The following is a 25,288-nucleotide window of genomic DNA, read 5'->3' as shown; positions in this document are numbered from 1 at the left end:
CACTTAGTGTGGGCTCCAGGTTCTTGAGGGCCCTTGGTCAAGACACCTTCAATGGGCCCCTCTCTCAGCGAGTCCACTTGCTCACCGCCGTTGCCGGCTGCTGCTGCTCAGCCTCTTGCTCATTTTTGCCACCATTGGCTTGCTTGGCAGCCAACGACCAGGTAGGCCATAGAGTGCGAGGCTCCCTTTCTCACCACCTCTGTGGAGGCAGGCCGGGGTGAGAGGCAGGTGAGCTAGCATGGAACAGCGGCGAAGAAGAACCACAACTCCTGGGCATCTGCTGGGCATGGGCCCTTGGAAGGTGCCCTGCTAGACTCGCCATTGGCACTGCTGCTGGTTGTACATAAGCAACAGCCCCAGCTTAGTTCCTCATACTGGAATACCACACAGAAGATGTGATTTTGACCCATTGTTGTGGATTTATAGCTATACCACTTGTGTGCACTTGTCTAGACACTTTGATGAGGTTCTGTTTCTCTTGCTTGGGACCACAATCTCCCACACCTGCCCTCTTCCTTCTTTGTATAATGTATGCAAATCCAGCAACCATGCCATGGCCACACTAAAGAATGCTGCAACTTAATGCCACAAAGACCCCTTCCCCAGCTTGATGCTCTAAACACAGCAGCCTGATAGGTTCAAGTATGGATAATTTCTTTCTGCATAAGATAAAGCGACCCTGAAGTAGAAGCTGAGAAGTCATTCCTCACTTGATTTCTCGGAACCCTTTTTACTTTGCTGCTCAGCCTGGCAGAGACCTTAGCATCACAAATATTTCATGATCTGTTGTGGGAGGGATTTGGAAAAAAAGAGGGGTGAAAAAAGATTACTTTAAAAAATTCTGGGTTAAGAATTAAGTGTGCTATTGCAGTGTGTTATCGATTCACAAAATGTCAACCATCTTGGTGCAGAATCTGGATGATTTTGGCCCATTTACATGCATGTTCCCAATGTGAAACATAGAGAATTAAGCTGTTGTATCCACTTAATTCAGATTATAGCTCATGGTCACATTTTTAACTATATATTTCCTCTTGTTTCTTGTACAGTCTGACACCAACGCAAGTTACCTTCGTGCTGCCCGGGCAGGAAACTTGGAAAAGGCTCTTGATTATTTAAAAAGTGGAGTGGACATCAACATTTGCAATCAGGTTGTAAAAATATTTGATTACTGCATTTTTGTTTTGCTACTTACTTGCTTATAATTGTGTCTGCTTTTGGCAATACCAAACAGCGACTAAAGCTGAAACAAACTGAACTCTACTTCATATCTTCTAGGTGGATTATGATATTATTATTAGTCAAGTTCTACCATGCATTTTACAAAGAATAAAACATATAGGCCAGAACTTAATCTATATATAGCATCTAAGGGATGAGAAGTAGTAGAGGAAGGAGGAAAGCAAGGATATTGGACTACATGAAAGCATAATCTTATGCATGGAGGTCTGCCCTGTTGAATGCACTGAAATTTACTTCTAAATAAACCTGTATAGGAATGCGCTGCAAAGGAATGACTCAACAAGCTTCAGGTGTATATTTTGTCCTGCCTGTGTCTTAGCTACTGATATAAGTTAGACACAATTCAGCTCTGTATTCTCTGCAGTGAACGTATTTCTCTAGAATATGCACCAAAAACGAATTTAATATTGAACTTAAGTCTACAACTTGTGATTGCTCTAGCAGAATTGTCCAGAAAGAGAATGTATATCGTGAGCTGTGCAGAGAGCCCAGATGTGGACTGTTGTCACTGCATATAAATTCACTAAGCAAGCAAGCGAGCGAGCAGGATCGCTCCCTGTTGCTCTAAGGTTAATCTTTTGCAAACATAACTATTAGCATATGCAAAGACACAGGACGCATTTGAAGCCACACTTTGGCATCTAAGGTTAATAGGTACTGAAATACTAATGGTATTTGCAGCTTACTTTGAAGGGACGCAGTACCTGGCTTCTTTGAAAATGGCATGCACATTACTTCCTGCTTATTGATGAATCCCTTGTTCACACATTTATGGAAGAAAAGCAAATTGCAAGGAAATGTCACAGGTGTCATTTTAAGTGTCACAAAGGTACCCGCCCTCCTTGGCCATAAGTCCTCCTGCATTGATGGGACATACGTCTGAGGACGTGGCCATAGGAGCTGCCTCTTCTCTGTGTTAAGCTCTTATTGTGGGTTGAAGCAGCCTAGCCACACACAATGCAGCAAGTCCTCCTAGCTAGCCATGAGCGTGTGTGGCTAGAAACCGGAGTAGGCAACCCGTGTGTTGCATAGCAACTCCCATCCACTCAAGTCAGCATCGCCAGTGGTGAGAGATGCTGAGAGTTGCAACCCAACATCTGAAGAAGGTCACAAGATGCACATCCCATATAAACAACAGAGAGGATACTTGTGCTTGTCTAACGGACTGTTATTACCATGCATTCTGTTTCTTATGCTGGATTTTGGAGTATGTTATTGTGCTTCATGGAGACAATTAGAAAGTGAATTTGGGAGGGTTGGTGTGTCTGTCTTCCTTTCCTAGGCCTCATAATGTTGGAATGCAACCTTTAGGACTCTTGACATATCACTTGCTGTTGTGGTCACTCCGCATCAATCTTTCCCATTCCTTTTTGTGTTTATCAGAATGGGTTGAACGCTCTCCATCTCGCCTCCAAAGAAGGTCATGTAGAAGTTGTTTCAGAACTGATACAGAGAGGCGCCAATTTGGAAGCAGCAACCAAGGTCTGTAGCTGATATCTAAATGCTCTACTGTTCTCCTACACAGATTCCACACTTGTGAAGTGTTGGCCCATTGATGGCAGCAAACAATACGGCTTTAAGCCAGGCCTGCAGCTAGTCCCTAAGAGGCAGTGGGCCTTGAAGGTCACTCGCTGTGGAGAAGAGAAAGAAGTGTTTCTTACGTGTGAGATCGGGTGTTGCAGAGACTAGAAATGGGAAAATTTGCCAAAGACGATTGGTCTTCCTCCCTTTGGACCAGCCCTTGTCTTGTGTGAACTGAGGATGATATCTCAGTTCCGTGGTGGAGAATGTGCTTTCGTGACCCTCACTCTGACTCAGGGGATGAGTGCCAGCAGAATTGCAGCCAGACCAACCTGGTGGTTCTAGGGTTTTGAGTCCTTATTCTGAATATTTTAAGCTGGTTTACCACCTCTGTTAACTGGAATAAATCATATAAGTCCTTATTGTCGACAGCATGATCAGAGGCAGGAGTATAGAGACCTGTTTTACCATTACTGGTTGTCTGGAAGAAGAATGGATTTTATCAAGTGTGGTATAGGAGGATGGGAAAAGCCAGACCTGCAGAGATTCTATCTTCTGCTCAAAAGTGTACAAAAACATCTTCAGCTTCTGGTCACTCTCAGTATGAAAATCCTGTTGAATAAAAACAGGCCAATTCGCTTCCATCTCGTAATGCATATTTCATGTAGCCTTCATTGCTAAGCCATTTTTAATATGCATTAATCAATATATTAGCTCATAAAATTTAGATTAATGTAGTTATAAAATCTTAGGCTATTTTTGGACAATATGCATTGAAATTGCTTAATTCTAAAAGGTTTGTATTAGGTAGGAGCATCCTGAACTGCTGTTTTATTTGTATAGTAATGTTTCTTTCCAACAACAAGGTATGGGGTAGATTGTGTGCATTTGTGTGTGAAGGTGTGTGTGTGAGAGAGAGAGAGCAGTGTGAGTGTGAGTGTGAGTGTGTGTCCTTGTGGTTGTGCTAATGCAGCAGACACCTAGTGTGGACCTCCAGACCAAAAAGATCGTATGTGCCTGAATTAAGAGGCAGAAAGTAGCAGATTTTTTTACCATAATAGCTAAGCACAGAGGCCTCAGCTGGAGTGCAACCAACCCTGTTTCTAGATGGGAGTGTTTCTAACAAGGTGGGAGGCAGAAGGAAAGAGGAATGTGGTAAAGAAGTTGCTGCTGTTTGAGTTTTGCATAGCACTTCCAACCCGGGGACTGAGTGGGTATGGTGGACAAGGGCAATATAAAATCAAAGGCCAGGAAAAAGCAGGACTGCAGCTGAACATTAAGAAAACAAAACTCAGGACTACACAAGAATTGCAGGTTTACTGACAACAAAGAAATTGAAATTGAGAAAGATTCTGCATACCTTGGCTCAGTCTTCAATTCAAAGGGAGACTGTAGCCAAGGCATTTGAAGAAGATTGAGACTTGGAAGGGTAGCAGTGAAGGAAGTAGAAAAGATTATCATATGTGAGAACATTTCACTGGAGACCAAGATCATCCATACTGTTATATTCTTGATCACAATCTTTGAGTGTAAAGGCTGGACAGTTAAGAAAGCAGCCAGGAAGAAAATTGATGTGTTTGAAACATGGTGCTGAAAGAGAGTTTTGCAAATCCCCTGGACTGACTGAAAGACAAGCAAGTGGATCCCAGATCAAATCAAGCCGGAGCTTTTCCTGGAAGCAAAAATGTCCAAACTGAGGCTTTCATACTTTGGGCACCCAATGAGAGGCAAGACTCCCTGGAGAAAGGAGGGAGAAGGGAAAGAAAAGGCAAAAGAGGAAAGGAAAGACCAAATAGAAGATGGATTGAATCTGTAAAGGAAACCACCCCCTGGAATTTACCAGGACTGAACAGTGCTGTCATGGATAGGACACTGGATACCTAAAAGAACGCCTGCTTCCATATTTGCCCTCCCGCCCCCTGAGAGCGGCAGCAGAGACCCTCCTCCGGGAGCACTCCGGGAGAGACATCAGGAGGCAAAGTACCCGGAGGGTGGCTTTCTCTGCGGTGGCACCCCATCTGTGGAATGCGCTCCCCAGAGAGGTCTGCCTGGTGCCGTCGTTATTTGTTTTTCAGCGCCAGGCTAAGACCTTTTTATTTAAACAATATTTTAACAACTCTTAATAATATCTATATGTTCTAATTTTGCAGCCAGAGTGATTCTGGGTTTTTTAATTGTATTATTTTATTATGGATGATGTTTATTTATTTATGTGAGCCGTCCCGAGGCTATAGCAATGCGACGGCATACAAAAATTCCAAATAAGTAATAAATAAATAAATAATAAATTTGGGAGAGTTTTCATTGAAAAGGTTGCTGAAAGTTAGAGGTGACTTGATGGAACATGACAGCAGCAAAAAGCATGGCAGGATCACCAGTTCCCATTACCAATGCATTCTGGGCTGGTTCAGACTCAGAGAAGCGTAGCATAGCGTTATGAGAACAAGCCACAGAAAGCTCGCATGCCCTCCCTTCGCATGCTCCAGTGCAGTCACAAGAAGGAATTCAGAGTGCTTTGCCTGGGATTACCCACAGCTTGCCCTGTTGTCAAACATGGACAAACTGCGATTCGTATTAACTGTGATTTGTAGAAACACTGCAGCATTAGAAATGATGGTTTTTTAAAAGATGGCTTGTTTTCACTAACAGTAATATTAATCACGGTTTAGGATTAGGGGATGTGCTAAACTCAAGTTAATCTGGAGTGGAAGTGGGAGCATCTAATTCCCTCCTCAAGGTCACGGTACATCTATGATGATTTAGTGTCATGGCAAAACTCAGCTGTTGGTTTTAGGACAGGAAGTCCCCTAAAAATAGGATGTTGTTGATGATGCTCAGACAATGCAGAGAACATGCACCGGGCCATTTCAATATAAGGAAGTTCCCAAGTCAAGCATTTGGACACCCTCAAGCAGCATTCCCTGAGAGGCTATTCCCAGAGGGATAAAATGTCAGTTTCTCCCCCATTCGCCTCACCTTCTGCCCATGCACAGACTCCATGAGCACACATGCAGGTAACTGATAGTTTTTTGCATGGCAAGGGCATTTCCACAACCAAAACAGCAATAAGGCATCTGCCTGTTTAATTTTGTTTAATGGCATGGCCTTCCCTGACCCTCAGCACTGAGTCTGTGTGTTTCTGCAGATGTTCATGCTTGCATCAGTCTAATTCTTTAAGGGGCCTTGCAGAAATAGTTCGGAAGACCCCGGCGGTACCTAATTATATACTGAATCCCTGGATGTAAATCCAGAGTCAGGTATCCTGTCAACAGATGCCTAGTGTTTCTTCCTGCTGAGTCTTCTGTTGGAGAGCCCTGGGCATTTTTCACATTCCGTCCCCGTCTCTCGTTTCAGAAAGGAAACACAGCTTTGCACATAGCGTCTCTGGCCGGGCAGACCGAGGTGGTGAAGGTGCTGGCTACAAATGGAGCCAATGTCAACGCGCAGTCTCAGGTAAAACAGCCTTGTTTGACTGTCCCTGTGCTTCATGTCTGTTCTCTATTGTCTTTTTAATTCTTTTTTTAAAAAGCAGAATTGCGATGTTGGCTGGTATCTGCTAGCTTTTTCTGGGATTAATGGTGTTAGAAGTTACTGGGTAAGCATAAAAGCCTAGCTTCCTGGGTAGTTAACCCATGCGAATGCATTGGATGCTGTTCTCTGTGTGATCTGGAGTGCCCTGTCGCTGCACTGAATGTGTCAAGTCACACAGAACTCTGTGAAACTTCCCCTCTTCCTGCTTAAGGACTGTCCTTTGGCTTCATCCAAGTTGCACTGCTACATGGCTGGAATGGCTGATGATAAAAGCAGAATGGTAGAAAATCCTTGGCCTTACTGTAAAGTTGCCAGAACATAAACATCCTGGAAAAAAGCATTTTGCAGTGTCCTTGCAATTTGAATGACAATGTCCAAACACCGTCCTTTGCAGTTGAAAAATGTTACGGTCAGTTTGGCTGCCTTCGTGAGATTAAAGGCTTGCCACCACTAAAAGACATGGTAAAAATGTTTGCGAAAAGGAAGGTCTAAAGCAGCCTTCCCCAGCCCAGTGTATTGTACTACACACCCATCATTCCCAGCCACTAGGGCTGTTGGGAGGGGATGGTTTAAAGTCTTGCTTTTTGAAATCATGTTTCTTTCTCACTTTCTTAGTGTTCTTTATCATGTATTCACACACACAGAGAGAGGCTTCCTATGTTACTACATTCCTTGTATGGACAAGATAAAATAATTTTAAATTAGTCAAGGTCAGCCTGACATTTCACATTTTGGATTGTAGGTTTTGCCATTTAGATTTGCCCATAAAGTCAAATGCTTTTATAGGTTTTATAGCGTGTTTCTTGTACTGATGATTGTTTTTCTCGTGTATTGATTCATTCTTTTATCACCTATCCCGCCCAGATGACTTTTTGTTATTGGGCAGACTAAAAATATAGTAAGTGTATAAGCTGTTGATTTGGCTCATGTCATGAATCCTTGTGGGTGCATTAAGTGCAAATATGCAGAATGGGCCATTCATGCAGCTTCAGTATCACCTTGGCTGCGGTGGTGCGGCAAGGGCTGGACCTTGCAGGGCAACGAATGGAGCTCCCCAACATAAGGGCTTCCAAATGACCGAACAGACAGTAGCAAAGGATTAGTACATCAGCTGATGCAAAGCCTGTTTTATTCCTGCGGTCATGAGGATGCCGTGGTTTCAGTGAGCTTAAAACGAAAACTTCCAGAAGCTCAGGGATTTTTTGGTTTTCATCAGGGTTGGCAACATGTTGACGCTCAGGGAGCGTCGAAGCAGCTGTAAAGCATGGGAAAACGGCAAGCGAGGGCGGAAGAAAAAAGCCAATCCCGTGCTTCATAACACAGAAGGGGATCCCCGTAAGACAATCGTGGTCTATGGTCTGTAATCCCCTGGCTGTACCACTGTTTTGCCATGATCCCGTGCCCCCCACAAATGCAGGGTAGGACATGGGGATGCTCAGGAAAATGCTCATCTCCCAGTTCTCCCTGTCCTGTGTTGGAGGCATTGCTGCAACATTGGACGCCCCCGTCTCTTGGTGTTGAACAACGGCCCTTCAGTGGCTTACTCAAAGTTTCCAGGATCCTGCTTTCTCCCAGCATCCTTTGTGTGGGGGCACCCGCCTTCCAGTTGTGAGTAGCTGTCTTGTCAGGAGCCTGAGCAAAGCAGCCTTCTTGATATTTAAGGTCAGGGAGAGGGGAGTCGAGCTTGTCGCCAAAGGTCTGGTGCGTTAGAGGACATCCAACATGCTTGGCAGAATTTGGTAAGGTTTGCAGCAGCTGAGTCGGTTGATTTCAGTTGGGTCACAGGGGTGCTCACAAAATAGATAGCTGCTACATTCCAAACCACGAAGAACCTGTTTAGGTGTTGCCACAGCCCAGAGCAATGGCTAACCCATTTAACAAACAGCTGATGTCCATTGTTTGTAAGAGACATTTTCTTCACGACTGAGCTGACACTGGCAAAAAACACAGTTCTGTCACATTTCTATTTAAGATGTGCATTTGAATTTGTCTGAAGTTTTTTTCCTCCCAGTTGGATGCTACACTCAGTTTTACCAGCTGCCATCCAGCTGACTAGGGACAGCTGAACACCCCCTGCCCATCTGGCTAATTGGAAGCCTATCTTAAGTCCTCAAAATGATCCTGGAATATGTCAGCTGTTATCCAACTATTATATCACCTTAGAGTCACCTGCATGTAGGAAAAGACAGGTTGGAACCAAGGGATTCCTGCTCAGAGGAGGACAGGCCAATGGGGCATCCTCTCTTTTGTATGCTGAGCCCCAGTATGTCAGAACTCATCTCCGGGGGGATGGAGATCCATTTCACACGTTATGCTTTCCAGGTGTGCATAAAGCAAAATGTTTTACGTTCACATCGAAACCTGCAGAGTGTGATTATGAGAAACAAGGAGCCAGACTGGCTGCAGCTTTGGGGGAAACCCGGTCTTTCCTCTTCAAGTTGTGTGGAATGGCCCTCATCCATTCTTGTAAATAGGATGAAGCTGGACCTTAAATTGATATAAGTAAGACTCATGTGTGTTCCTTTGGGAAGTGTGGGTTGTAGATTGTGTGCTGATGCAAGAGGAGCCATGCTGAATCAAAGCAATGGTCCATCTAGTCCAGCATTTTGTTCATGTAGTGGCCAAACCCGATTCCGTAGAACCCGTTCTTGTAGCTGGGATGTGCTACATTGCGTTTCCTTCTTTCCCAAGAAGCCACTGCTGTGCAGTGACCACTGATCTGTGTCAGCCAGACAGGAGTGCATGAGAAGCCTTCACAAAACCTATTTATATTTTTAAATATAGCTCGGATTCTTCAGCAACACCAGTACAGCCTTCCTCCAGCTGTACCCTCCAGATCTGATAGACTGCAACTCACAACATTCCTGACTGTAGTCAATGTTGTCTGATGCGAAATGTAGTCTAAAACCTCTGGAGAACATCTGGAGAACATTCTACAGTAAAATATGGCGTAAATTTATATGCATGAGCTTCAGGCTCATGTGCTCCCTCTCTTTGGCATGTGCGTGAGAATATTGGATATACCCATTCTCCTCTCTAAGGCTGTGCTGGAGGAGGAGAGAGTAAGCCCCTTGGTCTGCTCAGTAACACTAAACCATGGCTTAGCATCATGTCTGAATGCTACCTGCATTTCTCCTACTGCTCTGTTCATTTGTATTTGCTATGCTTGTAATTGCACCTAACACAAAGAGACTACTGCCTAAGAGAGAAAAGATCGGCACATCAGGAAGAAAGGGAAATGTTCATACAGGTGAGCATTCCAAAAGAGGATTCCACATCTACAGCCCGGTACAGTCCTTTCTGCTGACTCGGGGCTCTTCCACCTTGTTTTCTGACATGTGCAGGCAGGAGCTAAACAATCCCAAAAGGAAGACCAACATGGGTGCTGAGCAAGACCTTAGTTTTCCATACAAAGTCTTACTCTGTTGTGTTTTTCTCTTTTAGAATGGCTTCACACCCTTGTATATGGCAGCCCAAGAAAACCACCTCGAAGTGGTTAAGTTTCTTCTGGATAATGGAGGAAGTCAGAGTCTTGCCACAGAGGTAAATGATCATTTTATCCAGCCCTTCCCAAAAGGTTAACCATACTTCACGGCATAATGAAACATAGAAGTATAGCTCTGCGCTAAAATATATGAAAACCATCAACTCTGTACATGACGTATTTGTTATGTACCATTAAGTCTGAAGACGTGCACATCCCAAAAGCAGATTCCGTATCAGCATCTCTATCTGGAGCAGCACCATCCCTGCCCATGGAAAGACATTTGTCCTGCTGCGTCCCAGCTATGGCTGTTCAAAGTATCATGCAGTGCAAACCCCGGGAGTTTTCATATGTATTGTGACCTGTGTAGCATATTTCCCTTGGAGATCAGCTACAAGCTGGGTTTGGTTATACTGGCTGTGTAAACAGGTGGTGTCGTTCTCATGGACGTTGAGTTTGCTTACAGGTGTTGTCATCTTCAGCCTGCCTTTTTTAAATGAGCGTGAGCTGCCGTCACTGTTGATGCAGCGGACTGTGGCATCGTTGGTCCCTTTCAGAGTATCTGAGGAAAACAGGGAGGAGGAGTGTGAAAAGTCTGCCTGAGAGTCTAGAGTCAGTGACATCGTGACTCTGTATGCACACCATTTGGTGGCCACTCCAGCTCTACTGCACTGGTCAGTCCATTTAGGCCACAGTCCTATTGTGATGGCCATAAGCCCCTAATCTTCGAGGCTTACAGTCATCCCAGGCAGAGCAGGAAGGACAATTGAGCTCTACCTTCCTGTCCCACCCCCCTCACTGCATTTTCATTTGCCGGGCTTATTTGCCTGTCTAGCTGGAATGTTTCCGAGAGGCAGGAAAGGAGGCTGAAGTGCTCATGTCCTGGCCTTTCCACTCTCCCCGCCTCCCACCTGTGCAAATGCTCCCATTTATTTATTTATTGTCTAGACTGTCCCATTACTAAAGTCTCAGGATGGTTTAACGATACAAAATGTAAAAAATAAAGCACAGCGTCCTAAAATTCAACTAACAATAAAACCCCAATTAAAACAGTCAGGTCTTAAGACACTGGGAAAATTAAAAAGGTTTGGGCCTGGCGCTGAGAAGAATAAAGTGACGGCACCAGGAGAACTTCTATGGGGAGAAATTCCACAATCGGGGCGCCACCGCCCCTTTTAGCCCCTCCAAGTTGCTTTCCTGTCCTCGGAAAGCAGCTGGCGTGGTTGCATCTGTGCTTGGGGGACCTGGGAATGAGAAATATCCCGTGATCCCTCAGACACTGTCTAGGGGCCATAGTATTGCTCCCTTCTGGCTCTTGAAGATCTGGTCCTGATGAAACATGCAGGGTGTCTGCTGATGCCAGTGTTCTAAAGCGTGCCCTCTTCAGAATCAGAAATCTTTTTTACATTTAGTGAGAAGTTTGTGGAATCCCTTAATCTTTCCATGTCTGTTTGGGAAACAGACACATTAGAATCAGAGAATCATACAGTTGGAAGGGGCCTAGCAGGCCATCGGGTCCAACCACCTGCTCAGTGCAGGACTCAAGTCTCCCATCCAGATTCTAACCAGTCCTGACCCTGCTTAGCTTCCAAGGTTAGGCAGGTTTGGGCACTTAAGGCTATATGGAAGCTTGATATTGATTGATTGATTGATTGATTGAAACATTTGAAGGGCACCCAAACAGATTAAATTTATTTCTTAAATTTCTATTCTATGTAATCCTTATGTTGCCTAACCATAAAATGCCAGATAAAATTATAATGTAAATATAGAAACCAAGCCATTAAAAGCAGCTCCATAAAAAGAAGAAATGAGCAGGAAATGGAATAACATTGAAAACCGGCATCAGCAGCAATTTCTTAAAGACAAAAGCCTGTCTAAATTAAAATGCCTTTGCCCGCAGGCAGAAGGACTACAAAGTCAAACTAGTCTAGCTTCCTTTGGCAGGGAGTTCCAGAGTCTGGAAGCAGCCATGGAGCAATCCCCCTCTTATGCTGCCACCCATGGATAGCGGGCGTGACAAACAAGCAGGAGCTAGAGCAGATTAAACCAGATGCGTCCCAGGCTGGCAAGATAACAAAGCTGAGACTCATTTATTTTGACCACTTCATTCATTCATTCATTTAGGGGGCTTCTATGCCGCCCCATTCGCCAAAGCCTCGGGGCGGCTCACAACCATAACTAAATAGAATCCAATGAAACAATATAAATTAACAATATAAATTAAGTCGCCCTGGCCAACGAATAACATGAATAAATAGTATTAACAGTTAAAATGACGTTTGAATAAAAAGGTCTTCGCCTGGCACCGAAAAACAAATAACGACGGCGCCAGGCGGACCTCTCTGGGGAGAGCATTCCATAGATTGGGCACCACCGCAGAGAAAGCCCTCCTCCAGCTACTCACCCTCCTAATATCCTTCACGGAGAGTTCCCGGAGAAGGGCCTCTCCCGCTGATCTCAAGGGGCGGGAGGGCATATATGGACATAAGAGCTCCTTCAGGTAACCAGGACCCAAGCCATTAAGGGCTTTATAGGTCATCACCAACACCTTGAATTGGGCCTGGACTTCAATGGGAAACCAGTGAAGCTGACAGAGGACTGGAGTCATGTGAACATGATGATGTTAATGATAAAGATAATGATGATAATGAGCGATCAAGCTCATTAGAAAAAGATATAATGCTTGGGATGCTCAGTGGCAAGAGAAAACCAGGTCGCCAAAGATTGAGCTGGTTAGACGCCATCAAAGAGGATGCGGGCCAGAGCATAGTTCAGCCGAAAGAGGTGGCACGGGGTGGGCAAGTGTGGCGAGATTTGGCCCATACGATCGCTTATGGTCGGACACGGCTGAACAGCTGAACAGCATCAAGGATGCTGTCATCAAATGCGCCTTCCAAAGAGAGCCCTGTGAGTTATTTTACACCAGTCCACATGGGAGGTCACTAAGGCATGTGTCACTGGTGCCTGATCAGACCTCACCAGGAACGACTGCAATTGGTGCAGTAGCCTCAGTTGTGCATCCTCTGTGCAGGGATCACCTGAAGGTCCATGGTCCATGCAGGTTCAAGGAGCACTCCCAAGCTATGGAGCTAATCCTTCAGGTCGAGGGCAACCCCTTCCAGAAAACGTTGAATCCCAGTCCCACATCAGGTTTTTCCATTGACCAGCAGCACCTCCGTTTTGCCTGTGCTTCCTCTCCCCATAATGCTTGGAGACTTGCCTGCTGAGAACTGCTGTCGTTCATTTGCTAGGATGGCTTCACACCGTTGGCCGTAGCTCTTCAACAGGGCCATGACCAGGTGGTTTCCTTGTTGCTTGAAAACGATACGAAAGGGAAAGTCCGTCTTCCGGCTCTCCACATCGCTGCACGCAAGGATGACACCAAGGCAGCTGCACTCCTGCTCCAGAACGACCACAATGCGGACGTGGAGTCCAAGGTTAGTTTTTTGGTTCGTTTTCAAAGGACTGCCATGTATAAGAAAGACCCTGCTGCTCTCTGCAAGCAAACAGTGCCCTATTTAAGAAAAAGATATCTGTTCCAGGTCTTACTACAGTTTAGGCTGGACCAACGCAATTTGTGATCTGCCAAAACAATTTCAGCCCTCCACCGTGGACCATGGTCTGCCAGGCCTCTGACCTACTGCTTTGCTTTTGGAGACCCAGGGAGGCAGCAGATGCCTGGGCTTCTAGCAGGCCTCGCACCACAGAGCTTTGGTGGGCTGGGATTGGCTTGTTGGGTCACCCGCTGTGAGGGCCTGTGCTACTTTATCTTGTCTCCATAGCCATGAAGGAAAAGTATGCTTATTAATTACAAGCCGTCCTGTATTTGAAACGAATGCTAGGATTTGTAGTGGAGATTGGATTTTCATATCAGTGGTTGATGTTGCTTTAGGCTCCGTTTCATACCCACGCGAGAGCAGGCTTGCCCAGCCTGGCGCCCTCCAGATGCTTAGGCCTCTGCATCAACACCAGCCTGCGTGAGCAGGGGCCAGACGTTAAGGGCTGTAGCCCAGAATCTCTGGAAGGCACCAAGCTGGGGAAGTGGAAAAGAAATGGCGATCCAAAAGTGGCTCTAATAGAGATATTTTAGCGGCGTGGCGCCAGTGTCTGTGTTTTGTTATTTTCGTTAAGGCAGGCATAACATTGAAGGCTGAAATGGAGAAGGGAATTCGCTTGCATCTCAGTTTTTACCATGGGACAGCTAGGAAACATCGTTATTACTGCACACCCGTTTAAACTGGGGGGGGGGGGGGAATAGCCCGCCGTTCAGCCTCGCTTTCTTTCTGTGCCTCTTTGTGCTTCCATTGTAGCATCCACAGAGTGGCTACAAAGCTTTCTGCCTCCATGATCAGCAGCAGAGAACTAACCGTTCATTTTTTCCCCCCTCTTTGCTTCCAAATGTGTTAACCTAGATGATGGTGAATAGAACAACTGAGGTATATATAAACATATTATATATATATAAAATAAATATATATGCATCATCACTCTTCCACAATGTAGAGCTGCTGCATTGTTTCTTCTCTGCATTGCCTTTTAGAGGAGTAGAAACCTGCTTTAGAGTCAACAATGTAGCATGTGCTAGAGAAGAATGTAGTTTTAGATAGCCAGGGCTTTCTGCAGCCGAAACAAGTGTTTTAAACGTGGAGAAGCAAGCTTCCTTTGGAGCGAACTATCACCCCCGAAAAGAGTCCTTTTGCATAAGAGGAATGTGCCCAGGCTTCCAATGTTGTATCAACATTTTATCAGCCGTGTCAAGAGCTGCAGACATCCCTGACACATGTTTGCATCCAGGACTCAGTTCCTTTAGGCTCCTGCATGACACTTTACTGTCGGTGTCAATGAAAGGAACTGGCTCTTCCAAGTGACTCAGAAATGTGTAAACACGCTCCAGGTGGAGGCAGTGACAGCTAGCATGGCTAAAGAGGCTTGCCAATGATCTTAGAAGTGTGTTGATTTTCCTCGGAGGTTTCATTGCGAGGACGGATTGAATTGCTGCATGTTTAAAAAAAAAAAGGACATTTTAAAATGACTTAAATATATAAACAAGTTACTGAAAATATATGATTGCCTAGGTGCTATCAGAGTGTTAACCCAATGGGAGATCTATTTTTAAATCTTTTTTAGAAGGTCCCTTCAAAAATCACATTAACCTCTTTTTAAAATAGACTTTGATGTTGTCTTAATTTGCATCTCCTCTGACTTTATGAAACATGTTCAGCATTTTGCATTTCTGCAAGGAAGTTTGGTAAAATATTTAACTTGCAAGGATTATAAAATACTGATAACAAATCAATATTCCCAGTAAGAAATCGATTTAGCAAGTTAAGGAAGTGATACCATTTTCATTGTATTGAATTTTCTTTGGCAGATCTCTTTTTACAATAGCCAAATCTCTCATTCTGCTCCTATTGTCCAAGAATAGGTATGGGAAATTCCCCCACCCTCCCTGCTGAATATATTTTATTCACAGTCTTCAAACAAGTCATAAAATAGTCCAGTTATTTAAACTTAGAACAGAACCTACTATTCTCTATGTCTCTGAATCCAATTCTGCAAACAAAAAAACCCATACATTTTAGGAGCTACTTGAAGACATTTGGGGAGAAAATAATTTATATTTTGCTGTGCGTGTTGTGTTTTTTCCTCTCTTTCAGAGTGGTTTCACTCCCCTCCACATAGCTGCCCACTATGGAAATATCAATGTAGCGACGCTCCTTTTAAATCGTGGTGCTGCTGTGGACTTCACTGCAAGGGTATGTGCTAATTTTTAGCAGTTTCTCTTAAATTTAGCCTCTAAAGCCTGGTGGAGACCTAATGCTTAATCATGATGAGTGCAAGCCACGGTTTGTTGTCTGTTTTGGAACATGCATAGGGAAGTACTGGCAAGATTGGGGTCACTTTTCGAGCAGAGAATTGGGGGAAAACTGCTTGTAGTTTGCTCGACATGGATATAACATGCCCCATTTCGCAAGCCCACTTCAAACCTTCTTCCACACCCATCATGCTCGACCACTGTTCAAAAAACAAACCTAGGTCCTAAGTGAGAAAGGTACAACAGCTGCTAGGGAAGATGCGTAAGAATAGGATGCCGAGGGATCAAAGTTTCATTTCCTGGTATGTATTCCTGCTTTTTCCATGCCTAGGAAAAGCGGAGTAAATTTTACAAATTGTGTGTGTGTGTGTGTGTGTGTGTGTGTGTGTGTGCGCGCAAGGTGCGGGATTCAGCTCTTCTTGCTACAGAGTTATAAGTGACTTCACTAATTCACTTTACTTAAATTTGCAAGTACCCAGAACCCAAGCTGCTGGAAATGAGGCACTGGAATGGGCAGGTGGCTAGGATGACCGTTCGGTCATTCATGTGCATGTCAGCCCATCAAGATCACATCCAGTCGTAATCTGCAGTTTGCACGTTTCTCAGTTCCTTTTTACTTGAGTGATTTAGCAATCCAAGCATTGTTCAGCCATGGTGAATGGCAGATTCATATGCCTGAGCAAGGCAGGATGGGACAGGTGTGTGTGCTTTACGTGGTCCAGACTTTTGATCCTTTTGACCCAAAAACAGACATTTAAGCTGGCACAAAATGTAATTTCTCAAGGAGTCCTCGGACATGGAGTAGCTCCCAGTTTGGCCTTCGGGTTGTCCGACAGCCTTGTGTAACGTTTGCTGGGTCACTTCAACCCACCTTCCTTGTTCTCCTGGCAACCTGGTGCTGTAATCCAGAACACCATGTTCCATTAAGCCATGTTTGCCTATCCTCCCATCTTTTGGGTCTGCCCTTCCATGGCTGCTTGAAAGCTTTCCCCACAGTTTCTGCCCCCTTAGTGAAATTAACCACTCATTATGGGCCCATCTGCTGCCAACATCCTCCCCACACCCTGTGGGGCTTAATAATCCTGAAAAGTCCTTGCGCATGTTTGCCTTCCTTATCTTTACTCTCATATATTTCTCGCTGTTCACAACCTCTTTTCAGAAATGCCAGGTTGTGGGAGGTGTAGCTACCCCCCCTCGTGCGCGCGCGCGCGCACACACACACACACACGCTTTCCTCCCCCACCAGCTGCAGTGAGAGGTGGGCAGTGAAATAGGTAGAAGAGGCTGCAGGAGAAGCATCCGTCCCCCAGCCCCAGATGAGCATCAGGTTTAAAGCTAAACCAGGAATCTCCTCAGCAGTCCTAACAGCACCAACAATGCTGTGGGTGGTCGCAGAAATAAAAAAAGCAGCATCCCCATTAAGGAGTGATTCTATTTTGATCGCAAGTGCCAGCCCGGTGCCAGCAAGCACTAATATCAGGGCTCTCCTCGCCCCCTCTTCTCCTGACTTTTAATTCCAAGAGCACCTGTTGTTCTGCCTCCTCCAGAAAGAGAGCTAAGAAAGGCAGCTCTGGGAGTTTTGGAGAACATGTATCCAAACTGTTTTTCTACCAGGAGGGTTTCTCCTGGAAATGGAATCCGGTTCCCATTGAATCGTTCTGCCTCTTTTATACGGCCCCAGCTAGAAGTCGCAGATATTTTTATTCTTTCATGGTGGCGGGGAAAGATCTCCAAAGTGAATCAGCAAATGCCCAGGCAATCGAAAAGCTTCTCAAAAGACAAATGGACTCCAAAGAGATTGCACTGTGCAAGGTCGGCAGTGGAAGGCAATTGCCATTTTTCTTCATCAGGCCGCTTAAATGGGGGACAGGGTCAGCGACAGAAGCCAGCCACGTGGGCTTTGTGCCACAGAGCCACCCACAACCCGCCACCGATCTCAGCATCGATTTCCATGCAGGAAAAATCCTGCCTGTGGGCAATTCTGCCATGAATCTGAGCCCCTATTCCCCCCAAATGGAAGTGTTTCCCATATGCACCAACGGGACATCTGCCCGGCTTCTCTGACGAACCTTCAAAGCTGTTTTGAAACTTCAGTCTTTGTAGTAGCTTCAGGGTTTCTCTTTCCTGAGCTTTCTCCAGGAGAGGCGACCCCCCCCACACACACACACACACTCCGGATGTTCACAGGGCATGTGCTGAGCACCACATGCTCCTAGTCCTCTTTTCAGCACCGAAGGGGAAGGTATAGCTTGGCCAGGCCAGTCTTAGCTGTCCATCTGCAACACACAAGATTAGCTGTAACACTGAACTGTGACATAGTATTTCAGGCTTTGGAGAGCTTCACATAGGCTTCCTTTGAACAACAGCCCTGTAAAGCAGGGCGATAGTCATTATTTTTATTGATAATGCGCCTATTGCTAAGATGCAGCGGCTTGCCTGAGGCTGGTTCCTGAGTCCATGGTGGGGGCCGGGCTGGGGCCAGAATCCAGGGATTTTTGCTAGCCACTCTGCTTATGGCAACTAGCAAAAAGCCAGTCATTGGCAAAAGTAAAAGCAGTATATTGACTTAATATCATGGAGTGGAGTCCTGAGTCATCAAGGGAATGGATTTAATGATGCTTCATTTGTATGGTACCATGTGTGTATGTGGCACTTCACAAAACAGCATAGGCACACACAAAATGGTGACACAACCCTACTCCTCAAAACCTAGACTAAATGTTGATGGCGTCTAGAGAATGAGTGGAGGAGCAAATGTCTCCTGTGCATTTTCTTTCCCTTAATAAATACATTTTGTAAAGCCCAGAAGCAGAGGACCTCCTTCCTCAATTTTTTTCTTACAGTGCAATGTGTACACAAGAATGCAAATTAGATTCTCTTTTCTAGCATGTGGCTTTGCTCCACTGTCCTCTTCTGTACTTAGTATAGTTCTTTATTTTTGGAAGAATGGATACCTTGAAAACTGGTATTTTTGGAAGAAAGGGTGCCTTGAAAAAAGGCTATGTAATGGCTATCGTAAGCTGTTCGTAAAGCATGATGGAAAACTCATATCATGAACAGTCTAATACAAGCTGGCCTGGCACAGGGGCAGAGGGACGATACACAGGCCTGTTTTGACCACTCACTTGGCTGTGTTGCCCTCCCCCATCTAGAATAACATCTGGATGATTTTACATATCGGCGTCCTTGTCCATTTTAGGGGTGCAGTTTTTATTCATCCAGTTATTAGACACCTTCCCAAAAAAACCAAGGTCCTAATTTAAACGCAACACTAGCATCATCATCATCCTAGTATGCTGCTAGTTCTTTTCTACAAAAAAACAAAACCACTGTTTTCATTTTAAGTTGCATGTGCACATTTGGAAATGTGCACTACACACTGTAAGAGAGCCATTTAAGTAATTTATCAGGAGGAAAATGGCATCGAGCTACATCTTGGATCTTTGCGCCTGAGCGAGTTTGTTATGTAATTGTCCTGAATGTGCAGCACATGTGCGTATGACTGCCTTGCTAAACAGACGCTCACAAATGAAGATGAAGGTTTGCTTTTAAAGGTGTGCATTTATCAGAGGACCACTGCCGTGAGAGAAGGTGACGTGGCCGCTATAGATTTTGACAGCCGTTGAAGGTTGCTCAGGGAAAGGTGGCTGGAGAAAGTTTCTTTGACCCATTTGTACATTTATTGCATTTCCGTCCTGCATTTCCTCCATTGTGGAATTCGCGGTCGCATAGGTGGGGTTCCCGGGTGTCTCCCGTGGGGGCAGTGGCCACACCCACACCTGCTTCATTTGGACACATGGCCCCACCGTTCAGCAGGTGACTTCATCCAGTTCTCCTGTGCAAGCCCAGATGAAATGAGCTCACAGACTCACAAAGCCACCCTTGTGTGACTGCACTGGTTTCAGTGGCATCTGTGAGGAGTGCTTTCCTGAGGGATCGAGCCATGTGTTGCATCAGCCTGTCCACGGGGAACACCATCTGGGTTTTTCCTCAGGCATCCATATACCTTGGGCTAGCCCAGCCCTTCACGGAACAGAATGGTGTTGTTTCCTGTTGCCCAGATGGTTCGTGGAAGCTAATTCCTAGCAAGTGACTCACGTTCCTATTGGTAGGACATCTTGATTTAAAAAAAAAAAATCTAATTCATGCTACATGGGATCCTTTCTGACCTTAGATGAACTGGTTTTATCACCCAGCCAGGAAGTATTATTTCTAGTGGAGCCAGAATTCTTTAGGGGTGGGGAAAAGACGATGAAGCCAAGGGGCCTCCAGAGAAGAGCCACTTTGAAGCGCTGTCGTGTCCATTCTGTTCACACAGTTGCCAGCCAACCACAGGAAATGCACAAGTGGGACAGGTATGCACCTGCAGGCTTCCAGCCAAGTTCTTCAGCAACTGGGATATGCAGGCATAATCCCTATTGGATACTGGGATCAGGACCAATAGCCATTGATAGCTGTATCCCCCTAAATTCATCTCATTCCCCTTTAGATTGGTGGCCATCAGCAGACCTCGTGGAAGCCAATCCAAGAGCCTAACTATTTGGCGGGTGAAGAAGTGCTTCCTGTGATCTGTCCTGCATCTCCCCAGAAACCAACTTCATGGGATGAGTCCGGTTTCTAGCATTATTAGAAAGGGAGAAAAACATTTTCCTACGTAGTTTCTCTGTACCACGTGTCTTTTGGCACACTCCTGCCCTGTCCCCCTCGCTTATCATTTCTGCAAGCTCAGCAATCCTAGCAACCTTTCGATACGGGAACTTCCCTAGCCCCTTGATCACGGTAGTTGCCCCCTCTTCACTTTTTCCAAGTCTGCAATATCCTTTTTAGCAGCAGTGACCAGAATGGTATACAAAGAGTGGACTCGACTTAGATTTGCATAAGGAAAATAAGATTGCACAAGTTTTATTTGCAGTTGCTGTCCTGCTCATGACTAACATGGAGCTGGTTGTTTGCGCATCATCTGTACACAGGGTTGACATACTCACTGAGCTGCCCACCAGGACATCAAGATCTTTTTCTTGGTCAGGTACTTCTAGCTCCGACCCTACCATCTTATAGCTGAAATTGGGATTCCCCGCCACCCACCCACTGCTGCGAACATCCATCACTTTATACTGGCTTACACTGAACTGTGTTTACCATTCCCCCAGTTTGGGGAGATCCTTTCAGTGCTCTTCACAAACCCTCTGGACTTTATTTCATTTTTATACTGCTCAATAGCCCAAAGGCTCCCAAAGGTTTTAACCCCCATTCCAAATAATCTGGTGTCATCAGCAAAGTTGGCCATTTCACTGCTCGCTCCTAATTCTAGATAATGCACGAACAAAGGGGGACGCCTTGGTCCTGTTAGAGTCAGGATGAGCCTTGTCAGAATCCATCCCTCTAGCATCCATGGACATCCTCTCATGCTTGGCCTGATCCTGCAGAGCAAGCCAAGCCAAGGGGAAGTCTGCAAATGCTTGCAGGGTCCCCAGGTATTGTTTGAAAATGCTGCTGTTGGGTTTGTTTTCTTGGAAAACCAAGTTATTTACTGAGAGAAAATAGGAAATTCATTTGTAGCTATTTATTGATACCTATTGATTTAGAGCTTCTTAATATGAGAAGGAATGGAAGAGTTGGCTGCACTGGTCTCCTTGCTCTGCTGCTAAAGTCACCTAGGCGCTTAATGTGTTCATGTGATGATGCTTTGGCACAGGTGCGCTTTGCACACAGGGTGAGCGTCTCCCTAAGTCTTGGCTAGTTTGGCCCTACTGAGGCTGCACTCGCTCTGATTCAAGGGCCTCCTCCGAAAAGCAAGGGAGGCTTCAGCTGGACTAGCGAACTCTGGCTATCAGGAGCCTCATCTCCTCCTTCAAACAAACACCAACCTCAGGCCGCTTCTCTTGCAAAGCATTCTTTCTTGCTTCTAAATGCAATCATCTAGATGAGTCTCCGAACATACCCAGAGTGGTTTGTTCAACCCAATCTAGTGATTATTTCCTGAAGCTCTCCTCATGTGCACATTTGTGCCCCACCCCTTTGGGAGGGGCCTTCTGAAAGTGACCACGCCTCCTCTCTGCTCATATAATTAGGCCTCCTGCCTCTGCTGGTCCCTGGCCACTGGGTCCAGCTCCAAGGAGAGGGGCTGATCCAGGTTCGAGAGTTCCTTATCCCCAGTAGCCCCTTCCACTCACTGCCTACCTGAGCTGCTCTCAGAAACAGTCTGGTGTCGCACCGCAAACAGCACTGAGACAGCCATCCCTGTCTTCCTCCTCCTGTTGCATCCCAGGGCCTTGAGCCAACCCAAGCTCTCCAGTCTTGCTGAGGCATCCCCCTCCTCCTCCATCTCTGAATCAGCACCTCCCCATGGCTGGTGTCCCATAAGAAAGCTTGCCCTGGCCCCTCGTCCACCTTGCTCCCAGCACTAGCTTCAATCAAGTGGGGTTGTGGGTCAGTGGAGCCCCCAGGAGTGGAGGCTCCCTGTTTAGGGAAGAGGACAATTGTCAGTGAGTCATTGGGGGCTCATCAGACAAGAGACAGGAGGAGCATGGCTCAGGTTTCCCTGGGCATACAAGGGACTGGGAAGCCGACTTAGGAAGGCACAAGGTTTGCAAGGGCCTGGTCCCTTTGAGTGTGAGTTTTAACACTAAGCAATGAGTTTCAGTGTAAGACTGTGGATAAATATTTCTCTGCTGTTCTGTAAGACCCCAAAATCGAGCCCAAACTGAAGCTATCCTGTGCCTTTCTGTTTATAAGCAGACTCTTCCACTGGCTAGGCCTGCACGGTGGATTGGGTCCATGTAGAGCTATGCATTGCTTTTTCACCCCTTTCTAAACTTGGGTCAAATTTAAGTATGTGCTTGAATATCCCTTCAACCATTTGGGTATCTCTGTTCTAACAAGGCGGCAAGAACTCTTTCAAGTTCTGCTGGTTTCCACCCGGGATTTCACTGTGCCCGTATCTGGGCTTCTGCAGATGATGTATGCCTTTAAATGAGTTTTAAATGCTTTCCTCAGGTAAGTTAATAGATAAAAAAGAAAATAGCACTAGCCTTTTCCTTGCATGGGTGCGTAACTCACTTGTGCATTGACGCAATACCACACACTTCGCAAGATATGAAACAAGGACACAAAAGTGGGAATGGAAATGGGAGACCTCGGCTAAAGGAGGCAATAATTCTTAAGAACATTTCCGATAAGATGTGAGGAACAGCACTGCACGCTGTGTGTACACACATTTCTCCTCCCAGTCCCATGTTATTTCTCCCGCCCCATCTCCCTGGTGCCATCTGTCCCAAGCACCTCTTGCAGGTTTTTGAAGTGCTACAAAAACCTGTGAGGTGAGATGATGAGCGTACCTGTCACAAATCCCACTGCTGCTTTGTGGGAAAGACTTCAGCTCTCTGAAGAGTCAACAGCTATTCCCAAGGTCTTCCTTAAATCCCCAGTTTTAGATGTACAATACTTGCTAGGGGATCTGAGGCAAACCACGGCCCCTCGGTCTCAGCTGCCCACAGTGCTGCCTTGAAGAGCAAATAAGGTCAGATTGCATGGTCCTCGAGGCGCCAAAGTCTCCATGTGAACAGCTTGCCTGAGCAGGGTTTCAAATCGAAGACTTGCCAGTGTGTGTCCAGCATCTCAGTCCAGTGCCCTGCCAGCAACACAGAGGAAGGAACTGCTCTGGAACACCATGGTCTATTTGACCTAGGCGATCTGGGCATCTTGCAAGAGGGCTGGAATGACCTCCAGATTCTGTTTTGACCTTCAGGGGTTGGGAAACATTTCTGTAATGTTTCTGGAAAACAGTGAGGGCAGCTATCTGTGTTACCAAGGGTGCCCCTGGGAAGAGTAGGGGCGCCTGGTTCCCATCGGGCCATTCTGGTCAAGGAACACGGCTGGGCGGCTGCTGCTGCTTTTCGCAGCTCCGCATAAAGCCGCGGCAGAACTTCTTTAACAGATGGAAGGGAGGGTGCCTGTATTCCCTTTGTTGCTTTGAATCAATCATAACATCTGCCCTCTGCTGAGACAGCAAAGAAGCGTCTTCCATTGCCCCACCAAAGCCTCTGAGATATCCATCCCTCTCCTTGTGCTAGCCAAATAACTCCATGAAACCAGGAGGCACTTTTGCTTGGCCTGAATCTAAACTGCATAAACAAGCATCCAGAGAATCACAGCGTGTGGAGCAGGCTGAATCCCATGGAGGGGATTACCTTGGATCACCCTTGTTTGTTTCTTTTTCCCAACAGAACGATATCACTCCATTACACGTCGCTTCGAAGAGAGGGAATACCAACATGGTTAAGCTGCTACTCGACCGAGGAGCAAAAATCGATGCCAAAACAAGGGTAAGGCTGACGATAAATTATCCTGTATTATACCGTATGCGTCTGGCATGAAGCTCATTGAAAGGAGTCCTGTTGGCTTTGTTTTTCATACTCCGCACGGGCTGTTGAACCAGCTGATGGTTAAAAATAAATATTTTAAAAAAACAGTAAAAAGTTAAAAATAAATCAAAACAGAGATCTATTCACAAGCATTGGTCAATAGTAAGACACCCTCCTGCAATTTAAGGGTTTTATCAGTGGTAGAGGGTCTTTTAAATCAGTCTTCTAACAAGGAAGAGTTAGTTAACCAGGTGGAATTCACCTTTCCTTCCACTAGTGGGGCCGTTTGGCGGCTGAGCAAGAATCGCTGTTGGCCATTGATTTGGTGTTCAGCTCCTTCCTCCCTGACATGACGGAATAATCCCAACTGTTGGCTTGGCCTGCAACTCCAAAGTGCAAAACAGATTTTCTGTCTTGCTTGGGGACTGATTTTTTGATACGTGAAGGAACATTTTGTTTCAATACTCCGCAGCTGGCAAGCAACGTAAGAGCTAAATGCACAGCCGAGCTAGCCAATAAATGAAGTCTGTTGCTGCGTCACTTTCCATGCAATGGCAGCTGAGCAAAAAAAAAAAAAAAAAAAATCTGTTGATGGCGGATTTCACTGCTGGGTGTATTAGAAGCATTGCTGATTTTCTTTAAAAAAAAAATCACTGCTTGTGTAACCCACACACCAAACATTGCCTCTCTGATCATGTTTCCCCTTTCTCTGTCTTCCAGAATAGATTTCAGCAAATAAAGCATATTTAGTGCACTTGATTAAATTAGCTCGACTTAGTTTGGCGGGTTGAGACTGTGCTTGCCAAGATGAATTTGTGTTTGTCACAGACAGTGAGCACATTTTATGCAGGATTAGCAGTCAGCCCTTGTAATCTTCCGTCTACAGTGTTGCAGCTGAAATGAAAGGCCAGCTCTTGAACCTGCAGCAAAACATGCTGTGCGTACAGTTTTGTGATCTCTTGGGCCAGCTGGTGTGTTCCTCGCAGCTACCGTGTTATAGGAAAGCTAACAGTTGCCTGCCTCGGGGAGCACGCGTTCTCTTGAACAACGCGTCTTCCATCCGCCCAGTGCACCCACTCCCCCTGCAGAGTGCGAGTAGCTTGCTTGGAGTGGGGCAGGTGGCGGAATGCGAGCTATGCAAGAAGGGCCCAATGTTGCTCCTTCCTTGGCCCGATGGAGGGACCGTGCAAGAAGGAGAGTGCTCTGTTGAACGCAGCCGTCAGTGGCGGAGCACACCTTGCATGCAGAGGGTCTCAGCATCTCCAGGTTGGGCTGGGAAAGCCTTCTGCCTGGAATCTTGGAGTGCTGCTCCATATCCGTGTTTACAGG

The 25,288-nt window shown here is 45.8% G+C and overlaps 1 protein-coding gene across 3 annotated transcripts in view; it reads left to right on the top strand.

Moving 5' to 3' along the window:
* The window catches only part of ANK3 (ankyrin 3), a 254,973-nt gene that overhangs the window by 95,742 nt on the left and 133,943 nt on the right, over positions 1-25,288 (top strand). For all 3 annotated transcript variants that reach the window (XM_044420391.1, XM_044420389.1, XM_044420390.1), the window contains exons 2-8: positions 1,050-1,151; positions 2,626-2,724; positions 6,118-6,216; positions 9,739-9,837; positions 13,033-13,218; positions 15,439-15,537; positions 23,822-23,920. In XM_044420391.1, the coding sequence (XP_044276326.1) occupies positions 1,050-1,151; positions 2,626-2,724; positions 6,118-6,216; positions 9,739-9,837; positions 13,033-13,218; positions 15,439-15,537; positions 23,822-23,920 (783 nt within the window). The remainder of the gene's footprint in view (positions 1-1,049; positions 1,152-2,625; positions 2,725-6,117; positions 6,217-9,738; positions 9,838-13,032; positions 13,219-15,438; positions 15,538-23,821; positions 23,921-25,288) is intronic.

The sequence above is a fragment of the Varanus komodoensis genome, unplaced genomic scaffold (genome assembly GCF_004798865.1).
Source record: "Varanus komodoensis strain SLA01 unplaced genomic scaffold, ASM479886v1 scaffold11, whole genome shotgun sequence".
NCBI lineage: Eukaryota > Metazoa > Chordata > Lepidosauria > Squamata > Varanidae > Varanus > Varanus komodoensis.
Note: the sequence above shows the minus strand (reverse complement) of the source record. Positions and strands in the feature narration are given on the sequence as shown.